General features: G+C 46.0%; 1 protein-coding gene across 3 annotated transcripts in view; it reads right to left on the reverse strand.

The window, feature by feature from the left end:
• Positions 1–15,933, reverse strand: part of PCBD2 (pterin-4 alpha-carbinolamine dehydratase 2) — a 51,176-nt gene extending 35,243 nt beyond the window's left edge. The window contains exons 1-2 of one of the 3 annotated variants that reach the window (XM_045075487.1): positions 15,290–15,933; positions 11,846–11,977 (exon numbers count right to left, since the gene is read on the reverse strand). In XM_045075487.1, the coding sequence (XP_044931422.1) occupies positions 11,846–11,977; positions 15,290–15,373 (216 nt within the window). In that variant the 5' untranslated portion in view covers positions 15,374–15,933. Of the gene's footprint in view, positions 1–10,265; positions 10,474–11,845; positions 11,979–15,289 lie in introns of those variants that run through there. The other 2 variants (XM_045075488.1, XM_045075489.1) reach the window with 2 other exon arrangements.
• Between the last annotated feature and the right edge of the window lie 2,353 nt (positions 15,934–18,286).

Raw genomic sequence — 18,286 nt, forward strand, 5'->3', positions numbered from 1 at the left:
TCACCTATTCCCCTCACTCCCCCACTTGCCTTCCCTCTGGTAACCATCTGTTTTTTCTCTCAAGTTAAGAGTCTGTTTTTTGGTTTGTCTTTCTTTTTTTCCTTTGTTCATTTGTTTTGTAAATTCCATATATAAGTGAAATCATATGGTATTTGTCTTTCTCTGACCGACTTATTTCACTTGGTGTTATATTCCCTAATGCCATCCATGTTGTTCCAAATGGCAAGATTATGGCTGAATAAGATTTCATTGTGTGTGTGTGTGTATGTATAAACAAACAATTTATAACATAGGTATGTACTACATCTTCTTTATCTGTTCATCTATCAGTGGAACTTAGGCTGCTTTCATAACTTTGCTATTTTAAATAATACTGCAATAAACATAAGGATGCAGATATCCTTTCAAATTAATGTTTTTATTCTTTGGGTAAATACCCAGTAATGCAATTACTTGATCATAGGGTAGTTCTATTTTTAATTTTTTGAGGAAACTCCATACTGTTTTCAGAGTGGCAGCACCACTCTGCATTCCCACTAACAGTGCAAGTTTCTCCACATCCTCACCACCTGTTGTTTCTTGTGTTGTTGATTTTAGCCATTCTGACAGGTGGGAGGTGAGATCTCATTGTAGTTTTGATTCGTATTTCCCTAACAATGAGTGATCCTGAGCATCTTTTCATGTGTCTGTTGGCCATCTGGATGTTTTCTTTGAAGAAATGTATGTTCATGTCTTCTGCCCATTTTTTAATTGGATTATTTGGTTTGGGGTGTTGAATTTTATAAGGTCTTTATGTATTTTGGAAACTAATCCTTTGAGGGTATGTCATTTGCAAGTATCTTCTCCCATTCAGTAGGCTTTCAGTTTTGTTAAGTTTCCTCCACTGTACAGAAGCTTTTTATTTTCATGTAGTTCCAATAGTTTATTTTTGCTTTTATATGCCTTCCCTCAGGAGACACATCAAGAAAAGTGTTGCTTCGGCAAATGTCAGAGAAATTACTGCCTGTGCTCTTCTAGGATTTTAACTGTTTGGGGTCTCACATTTAAGTCTTTAATCCATTTTGAGTTAATTTTTGTATACGGTGGAAGGAAGTGGTCCAGTTTCATTCTTTTGAATTTAGCTGTCCAGTTTTCCCAACACCATTTGCTGACGAGTCATTCTCCCATTGTATATTCTTGCCTCTTCTGCCAAAGATTAATTGACCAGGGGTGCCTGGGTGGCTGAGTGGGTTAAAGCCTCTGCCGTCGGCTCAGGTCATGATCCCAGGGTTCTGGGATCGAGTCACGCCATCGGGCTCTCTGCTCAGCAGGGAGTATGCTTCCCCCACCCCCTGTCTGCCTCTCTGCCTACTTGTGATCTCTGTCAAATAAATAAATAAAATCTTTAAAAAAAATTAATTGACCATATAATCACAGGTTCACTTCTGGACTTTCTATCCTATTCCACTTCTTTTTTTTTTTTTTAGATTATTTATTTATTTATTTGACAGACAGGGATCACAAGTAGGCAGAGAGGCAGGCAGAGAGAGAGAGGGAGAAGCAGACTCCCCGCAGAGCAGAGAGCCCGATTCGGAGCTCGGTCCCAGGACCCTGAGATCATGACCCGAGCCGAAGGCAGAGGCCCAACCCACTGAGCCACGCAGGCGCCCCTATCCTATTCCACTTCTATTTTTGTGCCAGTGCCCTACTATTTTGATTACTACAGCTTGGTAGTATAACTTGAAATCTGGACTTGTGATACCTCCAGGCTTTTCTTTTTCCAGACTATTTTGACTATTTAGGGTCTTCTGTGGTTCCATACAGAGTTGAGGATTATTTGTTCTAGTTCTTTGAAAAATGCTGCCATTGTTCTTGTTTATTAAGTAAGCTCTACAAGCAATGTGGGGCTTAAACTCACAACCCTGACATCAAGAGTCACATTCTCTATCAACTGAGCCAGCCAGGTGCCCCTAATGCTGTTGGTCTTTTGATAGAGATTGAATTAAATCTACAGATTGCTTTGGGTAGTACGGACATTTTAATAATACTTGTTCTCTCAACCTATGAGCATGGAATATCATTCCATATGTTGGTGTCATCTTCGGTTTCTTTCATCAGTGTTTTATAGACTATGGTCTTTTCCTCCTTGGCTAAGTTTATTCCTAGATATTTTATTATTTCGGGTGTAAATGCACATGGGATTGCTTTCTTAATCTTTCTGTTGCTTCATTATAGTGTACAGAAATGCAACAGATTTCTGTATGTACACTGATTTTGTATCCTGCAACCTTACTGAATTCATTTATCAGTTCTATTAGTTTTTTGGTGGAATCTTTAGGGTTTCCCACATATAATATAGACCACAACTTCTGTACCCATTCACTCGTCAATGGACACTTAGGTTGCTTCCATGTCTTAGTTGTTGTAAATAATGGTGCTTGAACAAGTGCCTATACCTCTTTGAGTTACTTTTGGATCATTTCCTTAGGATACAGTCCCACAATATATATGTTATTGGAACATATGGTAGTTTTATTTTAATTTTTTGAGGATCCTCCATTATGTTTTCTAATCTGGCAATACCAACCTGTCAGACCTTTAAGGACCAACTCAAAACTCCCCTTCTCTAGGCAGCCATGCTAGAGTACACCTTCTGTTTATTAGTACTTCACATTTTAGTGCCTCATCAGTATGAAAATTTAAAAAATCAACTATCTTGTATAATTCATATATGCTACCTCCCCAATAAAACTGGAAGGTCCTGGAGCACCTGGCTGGCTCAGTCAGGATAGCATGTGACTTGATCTCGAGGTTGTGAAGTCGGTCCCCATACTGAGTGTAGAGATTAGTTTAAAATAAAATCTGGGATGCCTGGGTGGCACAGTCAGCTGAGTCTGTCTGACTCTTGGCTTCAGCTCAGGTTGTGATCTGTGTCATCAGACTGAGCCCCACATCAGGGTCTGCGCTGAGTGCAGAGGCTGCTTAAGACCCTCCCTTTCCCTCTGCCCCTCCCCTCTGTGCTCTCTAAAATAAATAAGCAAATCTTTCAAAAATTAATAAAATCGAATCTCAAAAACCCCAAAAACCTAGAAGGTCTTCAGTGCAGAAATGGAATCATGTACTTTACTTACATTGTCCTCCTTCCACGCTCAGAGTAGAGCTAGACCCTCAGGGGTGACCAGCTCAAAGACCACGCTACATTCCCTGATCCCACCAGAGGTAGGCTCTGTGGCTCTCAGTGGGAAGACCACATAGCTCCCTGCCCAGCCCTAACTGGATCTTCTCCAGGTGCCTGGCATGCGTCCACAGCCAGGGCTGCAATGGTGAGGACAGGGCACTGGAAATCAGTTTGATGAATGATAACAGTAGAAGGCCACAATCCTGCCTTGCCGGCTGAGGGCATAGGAGCAAACAGATTCATTAGCGGCGATGGCTGTTTTGATAAGATTGATTTTAACAATACAATTCAATGACCTGATTGCTCAACAGTGATACCTGGGTTACTCTTGAACAAGTACAGCTTTGTTTGTTTTAGCTGGTGAATAGTGCCTTTCTCAGGGAAGTGTTGTCAAACCCTTTTAAGGTAGAAAGTAATCCAACAGGTAGTCCTTGGAAAAAAGGTATCTCCTAGAAAAAAAAAATAAATGTAAAAACAAAACAACTTTCTGTGTCACTGTGGTATCAAAACATGTTGCTGTAGGAATCAGAGATGTGAGTGTGACACCCACTGTGCCATGATCCAGAGTGACCGCAAGCAATCTCAGGGTCTCGGTCTGGTTCAGGGTCCTTCTGTGAAATTCAGTGAACTAGTTAAAATGGCCCATTCCAGCCTGGATCGGAAGGGCAATACAACAGTAAACTATCTACAAAATGGGGGAGACGACTTGCTGTTCTGTTTACAGTGATGTAGGGCAAAGAGCAGAACACAAAGACCTCCAAGCTATGGAAGAAGCTCCTCTCCCACCTGTCCACAGTTGGGGGCTGACTCCCTCCTGGGAGAAGAGGGTACCTGGTCACCCCCCCCGGCCACAGAAACAGTAGTGCACCATTCTACTTGCTGCTAGGTAGAGATGACCAGCTGCTGAGGCTGCTCCTTCACGTACCCAAGATCCATACTTTGAAAGAGTTGAATATAAGTTTCTACATCACAGCCATAATGCACCAAAACTCTATAGACAAAACTCTTTGCAAACATGGACAGTTTTCAATGGCTGTATTGAAGCAAAAGGCTGGTATGCTCAAGAAAAACAGAACAGAAAAGAGCAAGACCAAAATACATTGAAGTTATTATCTGAGGTCTCCTTTAAATTATTTTCTGTAATTACTGAGCCGACAGTCCATTGTTATTAATTCATATTCAACCTATTTAAGCAGTCCCAGCAATGCAGGCGGAAAACAAATGCCTCGGTAATTTCCTAACTTTTGAGTGTTATTTTCTTGTCAGTTAAATTTAAAGCAACCCATTTCTGACCACATTATACCAAGTTAATCTCATTTAAAGTGCTTCACAAACCCTAACGGCTACACTAAGGTTTTGTACTAATGAAAGCAATTTACATAAATGAAATTTATGTCAATGCATTTCACGAAAAATTTTTTACTTTATAATAACTATAGTACTTATATGATAACATCTGTTGATATTCACAGTCTAAAGCTGGCAAAGATTTAAACCCACAACATTTTCCATGCATCATGTACATTATCTGTGAAAAGCAATAAAAAAAAGCAATGAATGCATTAATCATACCAATATCATCTGCAAAGCATAAATCTGAAATACCTTTCACGTCAGCTCAAACTGCTTTTTATTTTTTACACACCTGATTTTACGCCATCTGTAAAAGGGCAAGACAAAGACTGCTGAGGAAATTCTATTTCTTGGCTGTTTGACTTTCACAGAATACTTTGGCTACGTTCTGTAAACAGAAGATTTACTATACGACTAAGAAAACGCGAAGCAGTTGAAAGTCCACTTTTATGAAAGGCTGGGGTAGCAGCCCCAGTGTTTTCACGCCACACTGTGGCGCCATATTTACATGTTGGACACCTGTTTTACATTTCCCCTTGTCTGTCCATTACATGTGTTTTCACAAATACACATAGGGCCTAAACCCATTTTATGAGATAAACAGCAGAAGCAAGATGCCCAATGACACCTTTTTAGTCTCTAGTTTCGCGCCTCTTAAGTACACCAACACTGCTGTCCCAGCCACCGCCCGACACCACGAACATCACCTGCCCACAACTCCCGGGAGCCCAGCATGAATACACCACACAGAAATTTTTTTTTAAAGATTTTATTATTTATTTGAGAGGGAGAAAGAAAGAGCTAGAAAGCACAAGGAGGGAGAGCACCGGGGAGCAGGAAGCCCGATGATGCGGAGCCCATTCCCAGGACCCTGGGATCATGAACTGAGCCGAAGGCAGACACCTAACCGACTGAGCCACCCAGGCGCCCCACCACGTAGGTATTTTTAATTAGCTCCTCCAATGTTAGGTAAAGTTTGCTCAGATGTGTTGCTCTCCATTACAGTGACAACGAAGGATGCTTTCTGAGGTTTCGAGTCAACGGCAGCCACAGAGCCCATCAGTGGGCACGAGTGACGCCAAGGCCACCGTGTGCAATAAGCATACAGGTTTTCACCTGACCTGGTTCCCAGACACACAGACAGGAGCCTCTAAGGTAACAGCAAAGGACACTCTCTAAGCTACATGATGAATCAGCCTTGGGAACACCCTCCTGGGAGTGTTCCCCTACCTTCAACAAGCAGGGTACGTTTCCACTTTCAAGAGCACTCAGATGTGACATTTCTATTATTGCATTACTGACTCAGAACTTTGCACAGAGTTTTGGCTTACAACAATGAACAATGAAACCTGAATTAATTCTTCCACAACGAGAACTGTTGAGAGCTGTGTCCCATTGAGGACTGTTAAGATTTTCATTAACAGTTGTCTTTCTTCTGGTATTGAGCTTTAGACTTCACTAAGTGTTTCAAAATGTTAACCATAAGCCTATTATCAAATTCCTCAATAAAACATTTTTATAAAGTAAGTGAGCAACAGTAACTTTCAACAGCTCTACAGCAGGAGCTCCAGGGCACAGGAAGGGAAAGATTTTACCAACCCCAAACTCACATATGGTGCTACCGCTGCTAGATGCACGAAATGGTGTTCCTTGGCACCCCACCCTCGCGGCCCCGCCACTCAGGGGGCCCCTCCCCGGGCCCCACCCTCTCAGCAGCAGCAGTTACAGCAACCGCAACGTGAAGAACAAGAGGCCAAACAAACGAAGCTCGGGCCTTGCCTGCAAGCTACACTTGAGACCAGCTATGCAGTTGAAAAGGGCCATTTTTGTAGGTCAAAATGGGCTGAGGGTAAACCAGTTCCTATGAGCACTCTAAGAAAATCGAATGCCTCAAGGGCCAGTCCACTGGAGGCAGCCCTGGCGGGCACAGGAGCTCCTCTGGGAATGCAGGGAATCCCAGGTCCTTGTCGCAAGGCTGTGTCCCCTTCTCCTGAGTCAAAAGTGTTCTCCATTACCAACTGGAATCTCCTTGTAGCCTTCTCCTGGAATTCTTCATTCACCCAAAAGATACCAAATCAGGTACAATGTCCCATGGCAGCTTCTGGCCTATTCCCTATACTCGCTCCTCTCTACCCTGAACAAGGGAGGCTCAGCTCCCTGAGGGAGAGACGGGGAACGGTCCCCAGGGGCTTGAGCTGCTGCACAGCCACTCAGAGCTCCTGCCCAGGAGGGCTCCACCTGCTGGCATCTGGGATAGCTGTTTCCTGGGTTCCAGAGCCTTCTTCTGCACCTACCTCCAAAGCTTCAAACCGCACCTGATTCTGGAAGCTTCCCACTTGACCCGACCCATAACACCTAATACAATTTACCTTTATAAGACATGTACCCCGCGTTTCCAAGAAGACATCTTGTTCTTTCCATGCAGGCACCCTGCAGTTGCCAAACACCGAAGAATCAGTTTGTCTCTGAGAGACCTCTCCCTCCTTAAGTCTACAAGAACAGAAGAAAAGCATCTAGCGCTCATAAACGTCCTCACAAATGCCAAGCCCACCCTGTGTGAGTCCAAGCGCTCCAAGCACAGACACCTGTGGCTCCAAGTCCAGGCAGCACTATGCTCTGATGGCTCAAGGAGGCTCGCCGTGCCCGTCATGCTGCCCCGCAACCCTCCACGCCTCCCCCAGGAAGACTCAGCGGCTCCTGGCCACACAACCTCTGCCCCGGCAGCCATCAACACTGTTAGAACCCCTTGGGAATTCTGCTCTTACAGTCTCTAAATATTTGCACCCATCTGAGCTATCAAATGAATGCGGACCATTTGGAACTAACCATATCCTAGAATAAAACCACTAAGAAAAAAAAAGTTCCACTGTATTTTTTGCTGGCTACTTATTGTTATAGTGAAACCTAGAATAACCCAAAGCTTTGAGAATTAGGTCTCTCACCCAGGGTCACTAATTTTTCTCCCTCCCCTCCTTCCTTCCTCCTTTCCTTCCTTTCTTAAAATTTTACTTGAGAGGTAGAGAGAAAAAAAGAGAGAGAGAGAGCAGGAGCGGGAGGAGGGGGAGGGAGAAGCAGCCTCTCCACGGAGCAGGGAGCCCACCTTGGGACTCGATCCTAGGACCCTGGAATCATGACCTAAGCAGAAGGCAGACACTTAATCCACGGAACCACCCAAGCACCCATGAAAAATGTTTCTAAAAGGTATGGTTCATTGCCTATAGTAATAAGAGAAATGAATTCTAACGCAAATTTGTGACAACATTTCATTACACATACTACATTAGCAAGCCCTTTAAAAACGGTAACACCCAGGGCGCCTGGGTGGCTCAGTGGGTTAAGCCCCTGCCTTCGGCTCAGGTCATGGTCCCGGGGTCCTGGGATCAAGTCCTGCATCAGGCTCTCAGGGAGCCTGTTTCCTCCTCTCTCTCTCTGCCTGCCTCTCTGCCTACTTGTGGTCTCCCTCTGTGAAATAAATAAATAAAATCTTAAAAAAAAAAAAAAAAAAAAGGTAACACCCAGCAAGTGCAACCTTCCTCCTGAAGAATTATTTTAAGTAAAAAGACAATGTAGAGAACTGTAAAATGTCCATAACCTATTAAGATAAAAAAGAACAGAATTTTTAGCTGTATGTTCAGCTCAGACTTTTAAAAATATATACTGACATCCAGTGTGGGCTGAACTCCGCTAAGGGAAAGAGGGGACCAGTTCGGACAGCAGCTCCCTCCAGTTTCCAAAGCTGAGGCCAGGAGAGGTGCTGCCACTGCCAGGAACACAAGGGGCATGGGGGCCTCCCCAACTCTTGCTAAGGGCATGGCCACACCAAGGGAGACCTGGCCTCATGGAACTGTGCCTATGCACATGGAAATGCTTCCTCACAACAGAAAATTCTAGGCTAACATTCTCACTATCCATTTTGCACACACACAGGATAATACCGAGAAGATAAATTTCTAGATTCAGACAATGGGTATGTGCATTTAAAAGCGGATACACAGGGGCGCCTGGGTGGCTCAGTGGGTTAGGCCGCTGCCTTCCGCTCAGGTCATGATCCCAGCGTCCTGGGATCGAGTCCCACATCGGGCTCTCTGCTCAGTGGGGAGCCTGCTTCCTCCTCTCTCTCTGCCTGCCTCTCCGTCTACTTGTGATTTCTGTCTGTCAAATAAATAAATAAAATCTTTAAAAAATAAATAAATAAAAGCGGATACACAGGGCGGGGGGCGCCTGGGTGGCTCAGTGGGTTAAGCCTCTGCCTTTGGCTCAGGTCATGATCCCAGGGTCCTGGGATAGAGCCCCTCATCGGGCTCCCTGCTCAGCAGGGAACCTGCTTCCTCCTCTCTCTGCCTGCCTCTCTGCCTACTTGTGATCTCTCTCTGTCAGATAAATAAAATCATTTTTTAAAAAATAAAATAAAAATAAAAGCGGATACACACTCCCCAACTACCCTCTAAGAAGGTTACACCAATGGACAGCCCCACCTCTTGCCTCACCGTCTCCCACATCACAGCCCCACCTCCCTCCTTACCAGCTAGATTACAAGTGCCAATGTTTTAATTCCTGACTTTACTTACGCGTTACTTCCCTTGCCCCTCAGTTCCTCCACTGGACTCAAAACCTTGGGATCATCCTTGACTCTCCCTCCATCCGCACCATATCCAATCTAACAGCAAGTCTTGTTTGTTCTCTCTTCAAAATATACGAGGAACTGGGACACCTGGGTGGCTCAGTTGGTTAAGCAGCTGCCTTCAGCTCAGGTCGTGATCCCAGTGTCCTGGGATCGAGACCCACATCGGGCTCCTAGCTTGGCAGGAAGCCTGATTCTCCCTCTGCCTCTGCCTGCTGCTTTGTGCTCGCTCATGCTATCTCTCTCTCTCTCTCTCTGACAAATAAATAAATAAAATCTTTAAAAAAAAAAAAATATATATATATATATGAGGAATCCTACGTTTCTCTTTACTGCCATTTACTCATTTGCTTCTTGTCTATCTTCTGTACTAGAACAGAACTACCTGAGCTTAGAATTGTGCCTGGCACAGTGAAGATGCTTCATACATATTTGGTGAGTGAATAAATACCATTTTTACAATAAAAGTCAAGCTGGTTTTTAAAACCATCACTGCATGAAAAGTACTATGTTGTGGATAAACTCTATCAGAGGAAAAAGACTAGAAAATAAACACTAGATGAAAGAAGCTGCAATGGGACTTTTTCTTAATGTACAACATCCTATTTTAGCGTTTCCTATTATTGTTTTATAATAAAAACGAGGGATCTTTTCTGTCCTAAATAAAAGGTTAGTGAGCATCTATGAGGAAGAGAGGGTCACGACTGTAAGCATCGGCTGTGAAAAAGAGAAAGGTAACTCTGAGAGCTGGAGCTGGCCTGGCAGGCACACCAAGGCCCTGAGGTTACACACAAACAGCAGACAAGGCCACTCCACAAGCAGGATGGATTCAAACAAAAACAAGACCAAGTGCAAGATTAAGTGAACACAGACAAAACATAAACCCTGTCCACACCACAAAACACCAAACGTCCCCCCTCTCCCAGCTAATGAGTGAGTGTTGCTTCTCTGCCCACTTCAGCTTTGGCCCCACTTTAGTCTACCCTCCCTACGGGTAAGATGGATTAAAATACTGAAGCACAGAACTGCCCATTTTCTGACAGCGTCCAAGCCAGACCAAACTATCTTCCCAACACCATCAGTTCCCTGATACGCGCAGTCTCCCTCTTGCTGCAACAAGCAATTCAGTCCCACCTGCTCCAGGAAGCCCAGGGGTGGTCCTGGTGATCTTGGGCGGGTGGGCAATGACAGGTGTCGTGACATCAGCTGCAATTACCGGCCACTGGACATGCAGAAGCCCTAAGAGACCCAGCTGGAAAACTGACCCCAGGAGATGATCTCAGGGCTGGTTCTCTGAATACACTCCCTGATTTTCTTGTCATCTGCCTCTTTCTCCTAAAAGCTGAGTGAAGAAAATTTAAAAAAAAAAATTTTTAAGTCAAATTAATAAACTGTCCCAATGAATAGTATTACAATTAATCAAGGATGCCCTGCACAGCTTCTCTTTCCTCCCATTTCTGAAAGTCGCCCCAAGCACAGGGTTAGCGGGGCTGGATGACTGACTCTTGGGCAGAGCCTGAGGCAATGCTACTCAAATACTTTAAGCCACATGTTCAAGCCCAATAAATTAGCCCAGGCTTAAAGAAGTCAGGCTGTACACATGTAAGAATTTTAATAAGCCTGGAAAATGCTACCTAGAGCTTATGCAGGAGCTTACTGTACCAATGGGATTCGCTGCCACCAGCCACAGAGTGCTAAGCCCCTGACAAGAGCTGTCGAGCACATGGGGCAGCAGGGACAGGGAGCCGGCTTGGTCTAGGTCTCCTCAGGAGCTGGAGACTGAAAGAAGGCTGGCAGCCAGATGGATGGAGAGCAGAAGAGGGCACGCAGCTCAGTGGAGCCAACGGCATTTCCTAGGAAAACATGTCGAAGGTTTGTTTGGTGGAAACCTGGTCCTCACACACCCTTCCAGAAACTAGCAAACACTGTAATCAATGTCTGCATTTATCAAATGCCTGTTTGTATCCAGAACTGTGTTAGCTACAATAGAGAGTTATTGAAGCAAACATGGTCTCTGCATTAGATGCTGACACCTAATATAAATAAAAACAGTAAATCTGTCCAGAGGATTACCAAACTCACTGAACAAACACGAAATAGTCAAAAGCACCGACCTTGTACAAATGCTGTGGGGTAAGAGCTGCAGGGTAAGTCATGGGAGATGACTCTCTAAACAGGGCGGGGCTCTAATGGAACAGTCACCTTGTTAAAGCTGAGTCTCCAAGGGGGAAGGTTAGCTTTTAAGAAAAGCTGCAAGGGCTGGGATAAAACGAGCCAATCAGAGAAAAGCGTGCAGCTTGGGGCTTAAACTAGAGAATGAAATACATGTACACAGAGAAAGAAAACTTGACAAGCATCCAAGAAAAGTAGGGGGAAATCAGTTGAGCAGGTGTATGTTTCTGCACTGCTGTTCCTCAAGCCCTCTTCTGATATGCACAAGAAACTCACACATCCTTTTAATGTTATTTAAACTTTGAAAGGAAACTAAATGTCCTAACCCATACCAAACCAGAGGGTTCAGAATCTGATTTTCCAGATGACAAAAACCTCTCCCTTCCCCTAGAGCTGGGACTCCCCAAGGACAGTGCAGCTGTCACTGACTTCTTAAGGATCGTAAGGATCCACACGGGACCAGACCACCAGTAGTATTAAAGAGCCACAGCCTGAGAGGACACAGACAGACCAGGGTACTAGCAAGGATATGTCATATTTACCTGATTAAAATTTTTGAAGGAAAATTCCTTGTAGATGGCATCTCTCTCATGTAATTCTGACCATCCTGCTGCTTTCAGGTCAAGGATAACTTGGTTCCTCTCCTCTGCTGTCAAATGGCGAGCATCTGCTGCCTATAAAAGAACACACATAATACCTGAAATGTAGAGGTTCAGTCAAACTCGAATGCATAGCCCTTTTCCTTATGAGAGATGCAAAAAAATACCTTAAGGGCAACAATCAGTGACCATTTTGGATTCCTCTGTCCTCAAAAAATTAACGAGGCTAGCTCCATACAAAATAAGCTGCCTCCATGCTAAGGTGTCTCTCACTTACTGTTGCCTCACACTTCACAATTCTGTGTCTCTGGTTTATCACAGATACAACCATCAGCCGTTACCGCTGGTCATCTTACCATGACTGTATTACTAATGGCCAGCATGCCCAGATGTAGGAAATACGGTAAGCATACCCATGCAAGGAGACCCTGCAAGTCCGCTGTCAGGTCCCAAATTAGAACTCAGGGCTCTATACTCCTGGTCCACTGCTCTTTGGACAGTCCCACACACCTTGGTGATCTTCACTGCCTATTCACAGGGCTCTTAACTCTCTGGGTGCACTATCCCCTTTCTGATGAAAACTAACCTCCAGGGGGTAAAACACAATCACACACTTAACACAAGATTTCGGATAATAACTTCTGGGGGTCCACAGATCCCCTGCGCTACAGGCAAAAGGCCCTTGCCTTAGTACAGTGAGTTTTTCCAGGAAACCAGTAAGACAAATCCCCCCAGTCTGGCCAGAGCACTGTCCACCTTGTTCCCACACTCACCCTGGTGATGAAACTCACAAACCCAGAGTCCTGTTGGCTAACATGCCCCCACTTCCCATGCAATTTGTTTTTTATTTTTTATTTTTTTTTTAAAGATTTTATTTATTTATTTGACAGACAGAGACCACAAGTAGGCAGAGAGGCAGGCAGAGAGAGAGAGAGAGGAGGAAGCAGGCTCCCCGCTGAGCAGAGAGCCAGATGCGGGGCTCGATCCCAGGACCCTGGGATCATGACCTGAGCTGAAGGCAGAGGCTTAACCACTGAGCCACCCAGGTGCCCCGCAATTTGTTTTTTAATTGAAAGAACTCTATACATCATGGCCAGAGAAAGGAGAGGACACTCTAGCAGAAGTCAAAGGAGCTTAGCTCTCGCTCCAGCATAAATGCCAACCAATATCTCCAACCATACCTATTTGCAGGGCTACTGAAGGCTCAGGTAAGAAAGGGATTGTCACCCAGAAAGACAAAACATATTATAAAGGGCTCCTCATCAAACAGCAACTGGGGGCTTAGCTGCATCCCCTACCATGAAATTACAACTCATTCCCACTTCAGAAACCCTGAAACTGTTCATCAATCACTAACATTAAAGTAAGTAAAAGGGCAGAATAAATAAAACTACTTTAAGACAATTTATTCTGGAACATCTGGCTGGCTCAGTCGGTTAAGCATCTGCATCAAACCCCACACCAGTATCCCTGCTCACTGGGGAGCCTGATTCTCCCTCTGCCTCTCCCCTTTCTCCCATTGGTGCACGTTTGCTAATAAATAACTAATATCTTTAAAAAAAAAAAAAAAGGACAACTTATTCTAAGAAGAGGAAAAAAGGTTGCTAATGAACCAATTTTCTTGTCTCTCTTCCTTGCTAGGTCAACCACCCTTCTCCATAACTAACGTAAGAAAATAACAGAGGGGGGAAAAAAACCCTCTTAATTAAATAAAAACATTTGAAGACCTGTTATCAAAAGCACTTAAACTATTAAGATCCAAAACATCTCTTCATTACTCTTACCGTGACCTGCTATAGGAAATAATCTAAAATTTTATTAGTCACTTAAATATGTTAAGACAACTCAGGAAAGTATGGAAAATAAATTAAATTATGTGTCCACTCTGAGTAGCTGCCAAGAAAACTCTTAACCATGCTGTGGGCAGTGCAGCAGTCACCTGGAGTGAGTGAAACACGGCTCCTGCGCTGTTTTCCTCCACATTCTCTGCCATGTACATCCCCAAAGAGGGCAATGGTATGCACTCTGTGCTTACCAAGAACAGGGACCGTGTCCAGGGTTGTGAAATGGAGCAACTTCATCTACGAAACACAAATGGTCCCCTTGGAGACACACCTTCTGCAGAACCCTTTATGATGGGCTTATTTTTTTTTTCTGAGGGAGATGGGGATGGGGATAGGCAAAAGTAGAGAGGATTTGGAGAGAACAAACTTCATCCAAGGCCTCACTTGGTTACTTTCAGCTATGGGGATGCTGAACAAACCACTTAGCTTCTCTCAATACCAGTATCTCGTGTCTATGGTGGGGGCATCACAACCTCTACCTGTCAACACTTTTTTAAGATTTTATTTATTTATTTGAGAAAGAGAGAGACCACAAGCAGGGAAAGTGGCAGAGGGATAAGAGAACCAGACTCCCTGCTGAGCAGGGAGCCCAATATGGAACTTAATCCAAAAACCCTGGGATTATCACCTGAGCTAAAGGCAGACACTTAACCGACTGAGCCACCCAGGCGCCCCGAGATTTTTTTGAGAGAGTTAAATTTAAGGAGATCTTGAATGTGAAGGCACCCAGCATTAGACCCTGGCACGTGGCAGCCTCTCAAATCCTGTTTGTTCACTCCTCTGAACCCCATATTTTTACTTAATCATCAGCACCTTGGGTACAGGTATACCTGGGACACGCTTAGGTGACAGTAAGCACAGAACTCGTGCTCTCACCTTAGTGGCCACGAAACAGTATTCAGCTTCCTCCACCATCGAGCTATCTTCAATGTGTCCTATTAAAGACTTTCAAAGGGCCAAGGGGCTCCAGCCAGCCTCTTAAGATGACACACGAAATTTGATACAACATTTCCCCACTAGGTGGTGCTGCGTGTTAAAGCTTCCCCTCAGTTAATGCATCCCAATATATTAATTTCTGATGCCAGAAAAAGGACGAAACTCCCCGCGGAAGAAGAAAGAAGTATAGATTTGCCTCCCCCAAATACGATAATTTGTTACTAACTCCTCCCAAACATCACAGCAAAACAAGTGAGCTAACTCCGCGCTGAGCCAGAGGCTTTTCGGCGAGCGCGCCGCGCCTTTGGTCACTTCAAGTGACCCTCAGCGTCAGACAGCTTTGCAGCTACTTGTACTTTCTTTACACAAAACTGGTCCTTGGTTTTCTTCCGGCAGGCAGCTTCGCAGACAAGACAAACGATGATGCTGCGGAGCCCCTGTCTCCGGCCGGGCGTCTGGCAGGTGCCCGGCGCCCGAACGCGGCTCCCCGAGGTCCGACACCGGAAGCCGGGCCCACTGTGGGGCCGGCCCGGGTCCTTCCCCCACGGCCACCAGCCGGCGCCGCGGGGCCTCGCCCTCCTCCCGCACCGCGGGCCCCCGCACTCACCGTGGACGAGAAGCTCCGGGCCCGACCCCGCAGCGTCGCCAGCAGGAGCCGCGACGCCCCCCGCGCCCCTAGGGCCGCCGCCATGGCCGCCGGCCCAGGGCTGCCCGGCGCGCTGCCTGCCCGCAGCCCGCAGGCGTCTGCCCGGGAGCCGAGAGCAGTGCGGGTGGCCCCCAGCCGCGGGCCAATTGGTCCTGCAGGCGCCCGCGCGGCCCGCCCCGTAAGGTCCCGGGAGCTTCAGGGCCGCCGACCGTGCTGGCAGCGGGCGGGCGGGCGCCGCAGGCCCCCGCGCTCTCAGGTCCCGCTCCGCGCGGGCCGCGTCTTGCCCGCCTCGTGGCCGCTCTCCCGCCCGCGTGCTAAGGTTTAACCCCCGGTGGGCTCTTCGGTATCCGAGCTCCGGCTCGCCGCTCTCTCGAAGACAGTCGGTGCTGGGCTCCCTGCTAGGCGGTGGGGCCTAGAGCCCGAGTCGGTGGCAGCATTTTGCGGGCGAGCACGGGGCGAAATGGGCTCCGGTGGGTGGGTGGGAACCAGTCCCTTCCGCGCTCGCGGAGGGCAGAGAACCACAGTAGTTCGGGTCTGGGCATGTAAGGCAGGGAGCCGTGGGTGCTGCTGGGCCTGCCTAGCCGCTGAGGCCTCGGGCACGCTGCTTCATCGGTGCTGACCCAGATAAGACAGTCTGGAAACTCGGCTCTTCAGGCTTGCTAAAGAGCAGCGCGCAGTGCGCGCTCCGGTGATGAAGCAGACAGTTACAGGAGTCCCCCCCCCGCCCCCGCCCCCAAAGAGGTGGATTCTTTTATGTATGTATTTACTAGTATTTTATTCTTACTCTTTTTTTTCTTGCCTTTTTTTTTTTTTACATGTCACATACAATTTACTGGCTTTTAGTATATTTACTTGCACCTTTTTTTACTAGCTTAAGCAAATTAATAATATAACCAAGTTTGCTTAAGATTTAGCCGTCTACTCAGTTTTTTAAATATCAGAGTCCATGTAAGTTCAACTTAGCAGTTGCTAGCAGTTAATTTTATATTCCATATGGAGTTGGGGGGGGGAGCTTTCTTGCCTCAAAATATCCTAAAATTCAAACATGGCTCAATATGCATTCTTAACATTTGCCCACTTGACAAAAACTCAAGGGAGGAATCTTGCTGCAAACTCTGATCAGATGTCACTGACCTCAAGGCATCCATCTAAGGCACTACAGTTTCCGTTGCCTGATGCCTCAAGTGGGCAATGACTGGAGATGGAATTAAAAGTTTCGTTTCCAATACTTAATCGGGTGTATACAATCATAAATACCCTGCAGACTTGCTTATTAAAGTGAGAACTGCAAAATGAACTGGTACGTGTGAGGTAACAAGACTCCTCATTTTCCTTCCCTAAATCCACTTTAGGAAACTGGTGTCTCAGCTCTAGTTATGAAAAGCAGCAGCGGTAGCATGCCAGTAGGGCCTAGGGCAAATGATGTTCACCAGTAGGGGCTGTGGATACTCAGCCTTCACATGTATGTCTCCAGTTAGTAGGATTTAAGTTCCTTACCAAAGATTTATTGAGCAAGTCCTCTATAGTGGGTACTCTTGGGAAAGGCAGTCAGTCTCCTGCTCACAGTCTTTTAAGCCCTGCTCACCCATGTAAGAATGGGCCTTAGGCCTAGAACACTCCCTTACTGATTGTTACAAAGAGCCCATACAGCCTGTTCCAGGCTTAACACCTTGTGTGGGAATATCCTTCCCTGATCCAGGCTCACTCAATATGTACTCCTGTATTCTGCTTAAGCAGGCAAGTCAGAACCCTGGGGCATGCCCCCCTCCTCCCAGCCATCCCCTCCCCCTTTCAGTATTACAGACTCCACTGGGTTGGGAGGAGCTTGTGCTAAGACACTAGAGGGGCACTCTGGCCTTTCACTGCTGGGGAGGATCCACTTGCCTTGGGGACCACCGCACACTCCTAGAGCTGATCTCGCTCTGTCTCTTTTGTTGAGTACAAATGCTGTTCCATCCAGTATGGGACTGTGTTGTGTCTTCCTTGGCAATTGATACTAACCAGGAGTGAGCACAAGTGTCTGGATTTATGTCCCTGATGACTGGCTTCTCATGATCTTTCTGTCTTCCATGTAGCTGAATTCCCGCCCTCCCCATCCCTGGCATTGGTACCAGTGCACAGACATTGGCTCTGCTGCACAGACACCATGCTTGGCTTGAGATGGTTTACCTGATGTTGGACCTTTCGTCCTGCCTGCCTCCGACTTCCCGTTCCCTCAGCACCAGGGCTTTCCAACTGATGCTCTCTACACTTGAACCTCCCCTCTAGGGAATGGCCCTCCTCCACCTTCCCTCCAAGGGAAACCCAGGTAGCTTGTCTTAGCTTAGTATTAGAAGCAAAGCCATGGATCTGTTGGCCATACTAGGAGCCTGTCCTCATCCTCCACACCAGCATAGGGCCCCATTACATATCAAAGGCATGAATATGCCTGTATCTTTAATAAGACAGCTTTCTGGGGGCACCTGGGTGGCTCAGTGGGTTAAGCCTCTGCCTTCGGCTCAGGTCATGATCTCAGGGTCCTCGGTTCGAGCCCCGCATCGGGCTCCCTGCTTAGCAGGGGAGCCTGCTTCCCCATCTCTCTCTCTCTACCTACTTGTGATTCTCTCTCTCTTTCTGTCAAATAAATAAATAAATAAATCTTTTAAAAAAAAAAAAAAAAAGACAGCTTTCTCATCTGGGAGTGTGCCCCCCACCCAGGGAAATAAAACTATATACAGTCATAAGTTTAAAAAAAAAAAAAAAGTAATGCTGAACCTTCTCAAAGATCTATTATGTAGTCATGGTTAGGAAATCTCTTGGCAACAGTGAAATATTTATCATTTGTTAAGCCAAACAAAACAAGGTGCTAAATGACAATTATGTTATGACTCTAACTATGGGAAACAAAGGAGAGAGACAAGAGGGTAATGGATTATGATTGTCTCTCAGCTCATAGCACAGGGGCTCCTCCAGTCACCA

Source organism: Mustela putorius, unplaced genomic scaffold (assembly GCF_011764305.1).
Source record: "Mustela putorius furo isolate JIRA1106 unplaced genomic scaffold, ASM1176430v1.1 tig00000145_pilon_pilon_pilon, whole genome shotgun sequence".
Lineage (NCBI taxonomy): Eukaryota > Metazoa > Chordata > Mammalia > Carnivora > Mustelidae > Mustela > Mustela putorius.